This window comes from Phyllobates terribilis, unplaced genomic scaffold (genome assembly GCF_046119375.1).
Source record: "Phyllobates terribilis strain yellow unplaced genomic scaffold, ASM4611937v1 Scaffold_1__5_contigs__length_1240528914, whole genome shotgun sequence".
NCBI lineage: Eukaryota > Metazoa > Chordata > Amphibia > Anura > Dendrobatidae > Phyllobates > Phyllobates terribilis.
In genome coordinates this window covers 250,125,719-250,141,060 of record NW_027362761.1, presented here as the reverse complement: position 1 = coordinate 250,141,060, position 15,342 = coordinate 250,125,719, and the positions used below count along the sequence as shown (strand labels likewise).

The 15,342-nt window shown below is 45.2% G+C and overlaps 1 protein-coding gene across 1 annotated transcript; it reads right to left on the bottom strand.

The window, feature by feature from the left end:
- Positions 1–6,150: 6,150 nt before the first annotated feature.
- On the bottom strand, positions 6,151–14,864 carry LOC141166634 (leukotriene B4 receptor 1-like). The gene is made up of 2 exons (XM_073653508.1): positions 14,741–14,864; positions 6,151–10,943 (listed from the first exon to the last, which is right to left on the bottom strand). Exons 1-2 carry the CDS (start codon positions 14,750–14,752, stop codon positions 9,882–9,884), a joined length of 1,074 nt encoding a protein of 357 aa, XP_073509609.1. The 5' UTR covers positions 14,753–14,864; the 3' UTR covers positions 6,151–9,881.
- Between the last annotated feature and the right edge of the window lie 478 nt (positions 14,865–15,342).

Genomic DNA, 15,342 nt, shown 5'->3' with positions numbered 1-15,342 from the left:
ATAATACAGACATTTTGTGGAGCGTGCCAAATATTCCACTCCATTCAGTCAGCCATCTGTGTTTTGTTGAACTTAGTTGAACTTATTCACACGTGGTCGCTGACCAACAGCACACTACAAGGCCATAGCCTAAAACTGTGGTCGTTACACGTGATCACATATTAATGTGGTAATAATACAGACATTTTGTGTAGCGGGCCAAATATTACACTCCATTTAAAATGGCAAAGGCATAAGGCAAAGGACAGGGAAGTTGATGTGATGGTGATGGTGCACGCAGAGGCCGAGGCCGTGGGCAAGATGAAATTGTGCCTGCTGAGGGAGCACAACAAACACCCACATCATGTCGAACTACCTTTCTGTCCCAATTAATAGGGGCAGCGGAACACCACTCTTGAAGCCAAAGCAGTGTGAAAAGGTTGTTGGTTGGATAGCAGATAATGCTTCCAGTCAGTTTGCCACCACCACCACAACCCTGTTTTCCATACGGTCAAGTCTCAGTAGTCGTGAGTCTGGACCACATATTCCTCACCCTGATCCTCTTTTCTTTCACCATGCCGAGTGTCCGGAGACAACTGATCCCACACTTGGACACTCTGAAGAGCTGTTCGCTTTTCCATTTATAGATTCGGGCCTCTCGCCCGGCCAGCTTCAAGCGGGGAAAGAGAAGATTGCATGTAGCAATGCTCAAATATTTGAGCAGCCACGGTCACACAAAGGCAATGGTGGGAAACTGTCGCAAGAGGTGGACAATGATGATGAGACACAATTGCCACCAAGTCAGGAGGAGGCACAGGGTGCGTATGTGGAAGACAAGGTGGTGGACAATGAAGTCACTGACCCAACTTGGCAAGGTGACATGCACAGCAAGGACAGCAGCACACAGAGGGAGGGAGGCGTTGCATGACAACAGGCAGGAACAAGCAGTGTGGTGGCCACAGACACAAGGCAGGCAACAGTTCCCCGGAACACCAATACGACAGAAGTTGCCAGTCCAACTGTTAGGTCTTCCTGAGTCTGGTCCTTTTTTAAAGACTGTCCAGATAACCCCCAAAAGGCCATTTGCAACATCTGCCAGGCCAGCATCAGGAGGGGCCGCAAAACTACCAGCCTGACCACCACCAGCATGCTCAGGCACATGACAGCAAAGCACCCGACTAGGTGAGCCGAACTCCAGGGTCCAGAAACAGTGTCTGTGAGTGACACTACTGCCTGTTCTGCTGTTGTGCGTGCACACCAATCCCTTTTCTATGGCGCAGATGAAGATGCCTCCTGCCCTGCATCTGTCGTTGCACACTTGCAACCATCATCGGTAACATCCTTGTCTCAGTTCAGCATTAAGTTGTCCCCTACCCCAGTCCTTGGAACACAAGCGCAAATACACAGCCAATGCCCCACAGACCACACTACTAAACTCACACATTTCTCGAATGCTTGCGCTTGAAATGTTGCCTTTTAGGCTCGTGGAGATGGAATTTTTCTGCAATCTGATGGCGGCAGCCGTCCCTTGGTACTCAGACCCCAGCTGCCACTACTTCTCTTGGTGTGCTGTCCCCACATTACACAAGCATGTGTCCCAGAACATTAGCCGTGCCCTCAACAATGCGGTTACTGGGAAGGTCCCCCTAACCATGGACACGTGGACAAGTGCTTGTGGCCAGGGACGGTACATCTCTCTGATGGCACTCTGGGTTAATATAGTGGAAGCAGGGACCCAGTCGGACCTTGGGACGGGACATGTCCTCCCGATGCTGAGTACTGCGGGCCCTGGGTAAATCAGGGTTGCCCCCAGATTCTGCACCTCCTCCTCCTCAGCCTCCATCTCCGAAATGAACACATCAGTCACAAGCTGGAAGCACTGCAGCACTGCCTCGGCCAAGCGGCAACAGGCACTGCTGAAGCTAATATGCTTAAGGGACAAACTGCATATTTCTGAAGAGTTGTTGATAGCTGTAACAGAGCAAGAAGATCTGTGGCTGTCATCGCTGAAACTACAGCCAGGCATAGTTGTAGGTGACAATGGCCGGAACCTGGTGGCGGTTCTGAAGCTATGCAACCCCACACACGTACCATGCTTGGCCCATGTGCTCAACCTAGTGGTTCAGCGGTTTCTCAAAACCTACCTGGATCTGCTTGAGCAGCTTGTCAAAGTACGCCACGTGTGTGCCCATTTCAGAAAGTCACCTACAGCTTCCGATGCTCTCGCTGGGCTTCAGCAGCATTTGCATTGGGGTTTTTCTAAATTTTGGGCAGGCCTTACAGTCACTGCATGGGCATTACCACTATAGGAGACCCGCTCCTTAATAATAGGAAATTATGTTTTTAAATCAGGCCCTCTATTTGTCTTCAAATGTGTATTGGGGTTTTACCATATTTTGGGGAGGCCTTATAGTTACTGCAAACGCTATAACAGTATAGGAGACCCGCTCCTTAATAATGGGAAATTATTTTTTTAAATCAGGCCCTCTATGTCTCCTCAAAGGTGTTTTGGGATTTTTCTAACTTTTGGGCAGGCCTGACAGTCACTGCACGGGCATTACCACTATAGGAGACCAGCTCCTTAATAATGGGAACAACAAAGCATAGAGAGCTGATGGCCCTCTAACAATAGTAAGGGCCGCCTGATGGCCCTATAAAAATAGGATTTGTGACTTTCAAAGTCACTCCTTCATAAATGAATCAGAATGTGTCTGATCATGTTTCACATACCACATGGGCAGATAAGGTACTAAAATGTTAAAATTACATTTACCGGTGAAGGTATTTTTTACCATTGAAAGCAATGCCAAAGTGCAAAAACGCATCAAAAACACTACGTGTGAAATAGGCCAAGGTGTGGAGGAGCAATTTTTTTGGGTTATTTATTTTGCCTTATATGCAAGTCATTACTCTGGAAAGAATGTCCCTCAATGATTTCCCCAGGAAAATCCATTTTGGTTTTGTTTTTGTATGTTTTATTGTGAGTCCGTAAAAGTGGCATAATACTCTGACAACATTGTTGACAGCAGTGACCTGGGAGTCAGAAATGCTTCCAGGGCTCTTTTCCATGCTGTTTCCATGTCATTGGAACACTTTTCTCATCGATTAGGGCAATCTTTAAGCCCCCTTCAGACCTCTGGGGGGGGCTGGCGGAAAAATGCTCAAGTTTCCCATAGACTTACTTTGGGCTCGTTGCTCGTGTCGAGCACCCGAGCATTACTATTTACTCGACCCGAGCATCAAGCACCAGAGCATTTTAGTGTTCGCTCATCACTAACTTATGGTCTTAAGTCCATGATTGGTGTCAAAAAATTCAAACAGCTCATGTAGATATATGGCCTTTTTTTCCAACTTCCTACACCATTTTTCTGGCGATACTGACATTCCCTCCTATATTGATTGCGACAGCTTCGCCATTTCCATGTCACATCATTCACTGCAAAAAAATGTATATGTTGGTAGTGACATATTGTATGTACAATTACACGTAACGGCACTTTAAAATTTGCCAAAGGGACAAGGTTTCAGTTAAAGAGAAACAGTTACTCATTCCCATTTGGACATCTGGGGTATTTTCGGCATAAGTTGGAAACAATTGCCGACATATGTATGTCCACGATGCGTCCTTTACGTTCCTATTTTGATATTTGGAGTCCCATGGATCCCACAGTTCGGGCCTCTCATGAACTAATACCAACAGCATCTCAACGTTAATAGAACGAGCCATGGCCAAATCTTCTTGCTAGTAAAATCCTTGGAGGTGTGTCACATGGAATGCTTTCTGACAGGATTTTAAACCAACCCTCCAAACACTTCCCTGTGTATCACTTCCTGTCATGGGATGATGTATATGATTTTTTTCAATTCTGTAACTATGTTCCATAAAAAAGGGACGGCATATGGATGGTCCGTATGCCGTCCGTTTTTTTTCTCGCACCCATTGACTTGCATTAGCGAGGCTCGTCCGATATACGCGGCAAATCGCATCATGTCTGATTTCAGCTGAGAAAAAAATCGCAGATGATATGTGCCTCATAGATTAACATTGTTTTTTTATCGGATTGCACTCGTCTGTTTTTCTCACAGATGAGTATGAGCCCTATGTTTGTGCAAAATGAGAGATATCCAGAGGCACAGATTGTGACTTACAGCCGAAACTCCTTCTTATGCAGTTATTCATTTTTCCCGTCTTTTCCATCTTGCCCAGACCGTCATAACAACTTCTTCCAGCCAGGACTCGCTTGCAGAGGTTACAACAAAGACACATTTGATAATGTTCACCATTGTGTCCCTTACAAAGTAAAATGCCACCTTTGTGCCCTCTAGATGGTAAAATTGCCCCCTAGAATATAATAATGCCATATGCCAATGCCCTGGAAAATAGTGCCCACATTTTGCCCCTAGAAAGTACTAAAGCCCCATGTGAACCTCTGAAAGTCACAATACTCTGAGTGACCCAATAATGCTTCTTAAATGCTTTAATAATAATAATTTTTATTTCTAGAGCACCAACATATTCCGCAGCACTTTACATTATAGAGGGGACTTGTACAAACAATAAAAGACATTACAGAATAACAATAATCACATAAATCAACAGATACCAGGAGGAGAGAGGGCCCTGCTTGCAAGCTTACAATCTATCGTTTAATAATGTCTCCTGAGTCCCCTCATGTACAGCTTCCTTATACGCAGTATGGTGGGCACACAGCTTCCCTATACACAGTATGTTGTGTCCACAACTCCCATATACACAGTATGATGTTTCCACAGGTCCCCTAAACACAATACAATAGGCCAACAGCTCCCCTTTACACAGTATAATGCCCCCACAGCTTCTCTATACACAATATGTGTTAAGCTCGCGCACGGACTGACTGACTGGCGTGAGCGTGTTTAATGATCCCACTGTACCATGAACCGAGGAGTGCCTGGAGGGGCGTAACTAAGTATCAACACGGCGGCTCAGTCGACTCCATGAACCAAGGAGGAACCGAGCAGAGGGACCAGGTGCTACTCCAGGTCAGACCCCGGTCACAGCTGTTGACCCACACCAGGGAATGCAGGAACAGGCAAGTTAGACTGTCATACAGACAGGTGGGTATTGGCAGGCACGGCTAGTATGCAGACAGGTGGGTACTGGTAAGCACGGCTGGTATGCAGACAGGTGGGTACGGGCAAGCACGGCTGGTAAGCAGACAGGTGGGTACTGGCAAGCACGGCTGGTATGCAGAGAGGTGGGTACTGGCAAGCACGGCAGGAGTGCAGACAAGGAGATACTACCAAGCACGGCTGGAGTGCAGACAGGGAGGTACTAGCAGGTTGGAGCGCAGGCTGGATAGAGTCCAGTACAGACTGGGAGACAGGAACAGAGCCGCAGATGTGGTAGACAAGCAGAGTGAAGCGAAACCGCCGGCGCGGAGGACAAGGCAGAGCAGAGCAGAACTGCCGGAGTGGTGGACAAGGCAGAGCAGAGCGAAACCGCCGGAGCGGTGAGCAAGCAGAGCAGAGCGAAACCGCAGGTGCGGAGGACAAGGCAGAGCAGAGCGAAACCGCCGGAGCGGTATACAAGGCAGAGCAGAGAGGAACCGCCGAAGCGGTGGACAAGGCAGAGCAGAGCGAAACTGCAGGTGCGGTGAGCAAGCAGAGCAGAGCGAAACCGCAGGTGCGGTGGACAAGGCAGAGCAGAGCGAAACTTCCGGAGTGGTGGACAAGGCAGAGCAGAGAAGAACCGCCGGAGCGGTGGACAAGGCAGAGCAGAGCGAAATCGCAGGTGCGGTGAGCAAGCAGAGCAGATGGAAACCGCAGGTGCGGTGGACAAGGCAGAGCAGAGCGAAACCGCAGGTGCGATGAGCAAGCAGAGCAGAGCATAACCGCAGGTGCGGTGGACAAGGCAGAGCAGAGAGGAACCGCTGGTGCGGTGAGCAAACAGAGCAGAACAGGGCTGAAGGTGCAGGCAGAGAGGACAGGGCTCTGTTCACATGGAACAGATTGGAAAATACAGGAAGATGGCTAGAACACCGGAGGTAGATTCGGAGGAAGGGAAAAGGGACAAGCAGAACCAGATACACACAAGGTACTTACAATGAAGTAGCGAGTGGACACAAAACTCACAAACAGAAGTACAGAGACAATGAGTTGGAGTAGGTGCAGGTTCAGACACTGCAGGAAAAGGGAAGGTACAGACAGAGAGACAAACAGGTCACAGGCTAGGAGACAGTTCAGACAGGAACTGACACTGCAACGAGATACAGGAACGAGCCTGGGTATACAGCCCCCAGAGTGGCGGAAACAGACTAGAAGTCACAGGTAACAGGCCTGGGTATACAGCCCCCAGAGTGGCGGAAACAGACTAGAAGTCACAGATACAGGTAACAGGCCTGGGTATGCGGCCCCCAGGGTGGCAGAAACAGACAAGATGCAGAACAGGACCTGGCAACTCAGAGGCAAGGAGCACACTGATAGTTAGTGTTGCTCAGGCACCTCCTTCTGGGTGGAGGGGGTTTAAATATCCAGTGACTCACAGCAATAAGCTGGGGACACATTAGGAGTGCGCCCAAAGCAGCTATAAGAATCAGAAAGTAACCGGGCTGCCGCCCTAAGCAATCAGACAAGACACATGCACACAGCATGAACTGGAGCAAGGTTTGCAGGCTGGACTGATGGGTAAGATTGCTGTCTTGCATGGTGGGAGGTGGTGCACCATGCAAGCACGCCGCCAGGGATGTTACAGTATGGTGTGCCCACAGCTCGCTTAAATACAGTATGATGGCCCCACAGATCCCCTATACACAGTATGATGGGACCACAGCTCCCCTATACACAGTATGATGGGCCCACAGAGCCTTTATACACATTAAAATATCCACTTTGCTCCCCCTATACACAATATAATGAATCAAACAGTAGTTGATGGGCCCACAGCTCCTCTATACACAGTATGGTGTGCACACAGCTCCCCAATATACAGTACAATGGGCCCACAGCTCCTGTTTACAAATTATGATGTCCCCACAGCTCTCCTTTACACAGTAGTCGATGGGCCCACAGCTCCTCTATACACAGCATAATATCCACTCTGCTCCCCCTATACACAGTATAATGAATCACACAGTAGTCCTCACACTGCATGATAGCACTGACACTGTATACTGGCCTACACAGTGTATAATAGCCATCACTGTAGTCTCCACGCTGTTTAATAGTCCCCACAGTAGCCCCTACACTGTGTAATGGCTCCAACAGGAGCCCTACACTGTTTAATGGCCCCCACACTGTATAATGGACCTCACACTATATAATGGCTCCCATAGTAGCCCCCACACTGTATAATTGCCCCCACACTGTATAATGGCTCCAACAGTAGCCCTCAAACTGTATAATGCCCCCACATAAGTCCACAAAATAGATAATGGCATCTGCATTAGGTCTTACACTGTATAATGGCCCCAACAGTAGGCCCTATACTGTATGATGGCCCCCACGGTAGGCTCCAAACTTTATAATTGCTCTCACATTAGCACCCTTGCTGTATAATGGCCACCCTCCATTTTATGGAGGTTCCACACTGTATGATGGTCCCAAAGTAGTCCCTACAATTTATGAGGGGCCACCCATAGTAACCACCACACTATATGAGTTCCCCACAGTAGCCCCCCCACTGTATGAGAGCCCTCACAGTAGCCCCCACACTGTATGACAGCCCCCACAGTAGCCCCCACAGTGTATGAGGGCCCCCCACAGTAGCTCCCACACTGTATAAGGTCTCCCCACAGTAGCCCCTACAATGTATGAGGGGCCCCACATACTTTATCATGCCCTCACAGTCACACTACATGTTTTAATTAATATATTAATACTATTAAAACATCATATACTCACCTAATCCAGGATCCTGACGAGTTTACCTGCAAAGTGCCGGCACACACACTGGATATCAGAGTCACCTATCCTGGACACTAACGTCCTGTTTGTGCACCGGCGCTTGTATCACACTACCGTTCTGTAGACTATAGGCAGAAAAGTGACCTGCGGTCTACAGAAGGGAGAGTGGTAATGCAGGGTGGATCATGTCTCCCTGTTCTACCGCAGGGCTTAACTATATCGGCATGCTGCACATGTTAAAAGTAGAGTTAGCCCGGGATAGGCTCCTATAAGTGCAGAGCCCAGGGCAACCGCCCAAACTGCCTCCCGGTAGTTACATTACTGGACCTGACAGTAAAAGGGACTGTGGCAAGAAGATCCTACCTAGGACCTGCTACAGACTAGTCATCTGAGATTCATGGTCCCCGGTCGGCTTTTCAAAGTATGTAAAACAAACACTGCTGCAATATTGCCGCAAGTTCTGATTTATGCTGCTCATGGTTCACCACAGTAATAGCTGCTTTTATCAAGGATGCTCAGACATTTTTCCCTATAAGCCAATAAGTTTTATGCTCTGTAAATTACTAAAAATTCCACACTGTGCAGACAAGTTAGGTGTGCATTCATCATAATAACATATTTCATACACAAGATTGTTTACCACAAATAGTTTTATGGTTATTTGCATAGTTTTCACATTTCATATGACTTAACAATACATTATTGAAGATTTCTTGACTTATTACTGGTAACTCATTTATGACTTATACAGAAAACAAATAAAAAATCATGAAAATATAGCCAGTTGGCAAAAGAAGATTAAAGGGTTATTCTGAAGCTTGTGTTGAGCAGCACACAGCTTTCAAGTCTACTTACTTCCTTGCTGTTGGGGGGCAGGTACTCTTCTTTAAGTGACAGTTCTCATTCAGTAGCTTTGTCCTACTGCTACTCTAACAAATTAATGGTCTGTCACTGCTTGCTTTAAACTGCCACTATTATTATGTTTGCACATGGAGATAGTGCATTTGAACAGACCCACAGAGTTAAAGGGAACCTGTCAGAAACTTTTAACCCTTCAGCCTGGAATATAACTACTGCGCACACTCTGCCAGGTTCTGGTGGCCGATCTCCTAGCCAACAAGCTGAACATTATGTAGGATAAAAGCTCTCACTAACTGTACAAATTTCATACTATGAGAATACCCTTTTAATGACCAACACCCATAAAATTGTTTAGGTTTGTGCGACATGTAGAGCCACACCTACATATCTTCAGTAATACCTTGCAGCTAACTAGATGAATCCCTACTGCTTTTTAGACCATAACTATGAGTTGATGCTTACAACGAGCATCATCGTAGAGAGAAGAATATTATGGTGATCTCTTTATAACCTTAATAATAATTGACAATTAAAAGGCTAAACATATGTTATCGGGAGAAATGTCTACATGGTTCTATAGAAATTGTTTATATAGAACAAATAAAGATGATTATTATATGTGATAAGGGAAAACCTGAAGTGCTATCAATACTATGTGCCAATATACAGTTGGTGAGCCTAAAATAATAAATGTTAGAAGCCATGGCAGGAAAATGCAGAGTGATACTATGTGATGTGTAGTGTCCGATGGATAGGCAGCATTTTATATTTTGTTCCTTAAACCAATGTAATTAGCAGATAAGAGGGGCAGCATAGCTTGGAAATGTGAAGACACATGGATGAGAACCTAGATTACTTGTTAAAGTGTAGTGATCATCTGATTGCTGCAGGTCTAAATCCTGGCAGCCCTAGCAAAGAAGTGATGATGCCAATTAATTATGTGGGCAGCCAGGCATTTGTGTGTGTACGGATGGATCAAGTTTGGCAGAGTGGGAGCTTTTCTTATAATGTGTTTCTGTTATTGTTCATAAAAGGGCTCTTGACCCTCCCACCGGGAGAGCTATAGACCCACAATTTGCTTATGTCATGAGGAGGTAGCACATTTACATTTTTAGCTCTATTTTTACTTCTCTTTTACTGCATGTCTCATCTAAGGTTCACTCCTCTACCGGCTTGTTTAATTTTCCCTGCTCCAATGAATGGTTTCGGCTTCTCTGCTGGAAAACTTGAGAAACTTTTCGTAAACTTCCTGCCTCAGAACCAGTTGCTTCAAATAGTTTGGCCATGAATCCCACCCCAGCAGTCCTAATGAAGTTGCCACCAGCAAAAGCATAAAGAATAGGATTAATGCTGCTACTGAGGAATACAAGGGCTGTAGCATTAGGCCTGAGGAAGTTGGTAGCCGCTTTGAGTTTTCTTGAAGAAGACAGTTCTCCTACAACCTGAACTATATTCACCACATGGTATGGGATCCAGAAGAGAGCAAAAGTTACTATGATCATGATGACCAGTCGGCTTGTCTTATGTTTGGTCTGAAACTTTACAGTCCTCAACCTTAGTCCAATGAAGACATAGCAAAACACTATGATGGTGAAAGGTATAACAAATCCCATTATAGTTTCAAAAGTGTACTGAAAGACTATGTTCTGGGAACTGCCATCTACTGCTTGAACGGTAATACATTTTATTACATCACCTCTACTTACTGTGCGATTAATTGCCATGGGAATTGCAAGCAACGACGCTACTACCCATACTGCAAGAACAATAATCCGAGCTGCCAACTTTGTCCTGATTTTCTGAGACATGTAGGGTTTAGCAACAGCTAGAAAGCGGTCCATGCTCATGAAGGTAATTAGGAATATACTGGCGTACATACTTAAACAGCCAATGTAATGACACAATTTACACATGATATTCCCAAAATTCCAGCTTCCAGAGGAAAGTAGATGGAGGAAAAAGGGCGCTGTGAGAAGGACAATGATGTCTGCCATGGCCAGATGTAAAATAAGGATGCAAGTCACTGTGCGTTTCTTCATTCTTGTCAAGATTGTCCAAATGACAAAGGCATTTCCTGGGAAACCGAGGATGAAGGCAAATGAAAGAATTGCAATGCCAAGACTGGCGGATGATTTAGATGTTGCTGAACTGGAATTTGTAGAGGCAGTAGAGGTAATAATGGAAACATTGAGAGTGGTCATCTGTTCTGCCACAGTGTGCTAGAAAAGAAAGAAACAAGGAACTGTAATAATTCTAACAATTGTGACCTTACCCAAAGTAGGCAGGGTAGAACATACTATATCTAGAATCTGTGCAGCTGCCTAGGGGCTCAACAGGTGAAGGGGCCACTGATACTGGAAGGGAACCTGTCATCTCTCGTATGCTGCACCATTGGGGGGCAGTGTAAAGTAGTGAGTGACATTCTGATTCATTTGCTGGGTCTCTCATACTTATTCTTGTAATACTTTTCATGAAATCACTGTATATTACAGTCTTCATTACTCCTTAGCAACTAGTTATCCCCACTTTCCTGATGCCGATTGACAGCTTTCTCCTAACATATGCCGATGGATGGGAGAGCCAGCAACTCATGAATATCGAGGACTCCTCCATTATTTTATGAAAAGTACTCCATAATAATAGTAACCCAGCAATGGAATCGGGGTCTCTGCCACTACTTTATGCTTCCCTCAGATAAGGCAGCCTAAAATTGGTGAAACATTCCCCCTAAGAATCCACACATTGCATCTGTGATCTGTGATTTTATTCTGACAATTCTTCTGGTACAAGAAAAATCATATTAAACACATTGCAGCCCCCTGAATAAAGAATTAAAGAAGTTGTCCAGTACTTTAGATTACCCCCCAATGTATCCCCCCGGAGCCCCTAAGACTTTTTGTAATTACCTTTCGTTGCTGATAATGCCTGTGAGCGGCGCTATCGGTGACCGCTCACAGGCATCACGCTGACATCACGACAAGTGAGGTGTGACTCATCGCTGGGGTCCCCGCGGTGGCTGCTTGGTTGTGGGCGTGGTTACCCCCCGCGTCACACCCAGCATCCACCGCGCGCTTTCCCAATGAATGGGGAGAGGCAGAGCGCGCGGTGGATGCCGGGTGTGACGCGGGGGATAACCCTGCCCACAACCAAGCAGCCACCTGGAACGCAGAAGACAAAAGAACCCCGGCTGCTGCCAGCACTTGTCGTGACATCAGCGGATGTCAGAGCCGGCTGCAGCCGGGGGTCACGTGATGCCTGTGAGTGGCCAGTGGTACTGCTTGTGAGCGGCGCTATCTGCAACAGAAGGTATTTACAAAAAGTCTTAGGGGCCCCGGGGGGATACATGGGGGGGGGGGTAATATAAAGTAGTGGACAACCTCTTTAAGGATTTTTCATGCACATAGGATTTTCCAAAGGCGAATCCAACACTTCCTTGCTACAGGATCCATGCAGTTTGATGTGTCGCAGGTTGTCATTCCGTGGGGTGAACCCACTGGCTTTCTGTTTGTGCAATTCGAAAAAATAAGCAGTGTACTTATTTTATTCTAACAGATAAGTAACGTGTAACTATCCAAGGATCCTAATTAAGTAGACTTGCTCTTGATGTAATATGTAATAATGCTCCAATAGAGGTGTATAGGTCTACTACTCTGCTTCTATAGACCAATGATTTCCTACCAAATACTGGGATATTTTTACAGTAGAATATCTCTGTACATGGTACTAGCTGGTGACCATATGGCAGCACACGGAGGCATTGCGGTATACGCTTCACATACTGGGCTTTGCTGTGTGCATGACCTCTTATCGATTATAGTATATACCTGCATTGTGTGTGTATGTACTACATGCCTGGATTTTGCAGGGGGTTAACAAGCCATTATTTGTTTATGGACTCACTCACACAGGCGATGGAGAACAAAATTTCTCCATCTTCTCCATTCTGTGAGTTTGCCGAAATTGGTCTGCACTCATATGTCATCCGAGTGCTGTCCGATGTTTTACATGCGCCCATAGACTTGAATGGGTGAGTGACATCCAATTTCAAAGTGAAATCGCAGCATGCGTAAGTGAAAAAAATCATGCATCAGCACTGCCCCATTGAATAACATTGGCCCAAGTAATATCAGATAAAAAATGGGATAGCACTCGTGTGATGTACAGTACAGACCAAAAGTTTGGACACACCTTCTCATTTAAAGATTTTTCTGTATTTTCATGACTGTGAAAATTGTACATTCACACTGAAGGCATCAAAACTATGAATTAACACATGTGGAATTATATACTTAACAAAAAAGTGTGAAACAACTGAAAATATGTCTTATATTCTAGGTACTTCAAAGTAGCCACCTTTTGCTTTGATGACTGCTTTGCACACTCTTGGCATTCTCTTGATGAGCTTCAAGAGGTAGTCACTGGAAATGGTCTTCCAACAATCTTGAAGGAGTTCCCAGAGATGCTTAGCACTTATTGGCCCTTTTGCCTTCACTCTGCGGTCCAGCTCACCCCAAACCATCTCGATTGGGTTCAGGTCTGGTGACTGTGGAGGCCAGGTCATCTGGCGTAGCACCCCATCACTCTCCTTCTTGGTCAAATAGCCCTTACACAACCTGGAGGTGTGTTTGGGGTCATTGTCCTGTTGAAAAATAAATGATGCTCCAAATAAACGCAAACCGGATGGAATAGCATGTCGCTGAAAGATGCTGTGGTAGCCATGCTGGTTCAGTATGCCTTCAATTTTGAATAAATCCCCAACAGTGTCACGAGCAAAGCACCCCCACACCATCACACCTCCTCCTCCATGCTTCACGGTGGGAACCAGGCCTGTAGAATCCATCCGTTCACCTTTTCTGCGTCGCACAAAGACACGGTGGTTGGAACCAAAGATCTCAAATTTGGACTCATCAGACCAAAGCACAGATTTCCACTGGTCTAATGTCCATTCCTTGTGTTCTTTAGCTCAAACAAGTCTCTTCTGCTTGTTGCCTGTCCTTAGCAGTGGTTTCCTAGCAGCTATTTTACCATGAAGGCCTGCTGCACAAAGTCTCCTCTTAAGAGTTGTTGAAGAGATGTGTCTGCTGCTAGAACTCTGTGTGGCATTGACCTGGTCTCTAATCTGAGCTGCACTTAACCTGCGATTTCTGAGGCTGGTGACTCGGATAAACTTATCCTCAGAAGCAGAGGTGACTCTTGGTCTTCCTTTCCTGGGGCGGTCCTCATGTGAGCCAGTTTCTTTGTAGCGCTTGATGGTTTTTGCAACTGCACTTGGGGACACATTCAAAGTTTGCCCAATTTTTCGGACTGACTGACCTTCATTTCTTAAAGTAATGATGGCCACTCGTTTTTCTTTACTTAGCTGCTTTTTTCTTGCCATAATACAAATACTAACAGTCTATTCAGTAGGACAATCAGCTGTGTATCCACCAGACTTCTGCACAACACAACTGATGGTCCCCACCCCATTTATAAGGCAAGAAATCCCACTTATTAAACCTGACAGGGCACACCTGTGAAGTGAAAACCATTTCCGGTGACTACCTCTTGAAGCTCATCAAGAGAATGCCAAGAGAGTGCAAAGCAGTCATCAAAGCAAAAGGTAGCTACTTTGAAGAACCTAGAATATAAGACATATTTTCAGTTGTTTCACACTTTTTTGTTAAGTATATAATTCCACATGTGTTAATTCATAGTTTTGATGCCTTCAGTGTGAATGTACAATTTTCATAGTCATGAAAATACAGAAAAATCTTTAAATGAGAAGGTGTGTCCAAACTTTTGGTCTGTACTGTATATGCTCATGTGAGCCAGCCCTATGAAACAGAAAATAACGAATCTATCAACAGAAATTTGTTTCCATTTAGTGTATTTTTCTATACTATAAAAATTAAAATTAACTACATATAAGTGAAATCAGCTAAATTATGCAGCTATATTCCAAATACATTACATGCTATACTTGATAACCAAATAGCCAAAGGCATCTTTATCAATCAAAAATTGACATTGTACTTACATTTTCAGCCATTGTGTAGAATTCTTTAAGAGTCGATATTGATTAAAAGACAGCCGACACCACTTCTCCAAAGTGTGCAGATGAGGATCTATGTGGTCTATTTCAACTGCATCCTTCAAGTATTGCGAGTAAAGCTTCCTGCTGTCACAATCTTCTCTGCTAGAATATGATAGTGCCACCCAGTACAGGTAGCATTTCTGTCATTCTAGAATCCTTCAATCAGGGAGCTGTTCCCTGTAGGAATCTAGATGAGAGTCAAAAATATGGGACTTTATTAGCTTAGAATTCCCTAACTGACAATTGTGGGTTTTCTAAGCCAGACTAAGGCTTCATTTACAAATCCATGTGAAAAGGGACGATTTTTTTCACAGGTGTCATTCTAGTTGTGTCGCTTTTTTTCTTCACTAAAGAGCTGTGATTGTTTAAAGAGAATATAAAGAACCCTGGGAGGTCACATGTTTTCACTGATGTAAATACTTTTATGCTCAAAAATGACAAAAGTATTCTCGGAGTGATACCTTTATTGGCTAACCATAAAAAAATATATATATTTGCAGCGTTCAGAGCACAGAGGCTCCTTCTTCAGGCAGAAATAGAAATTA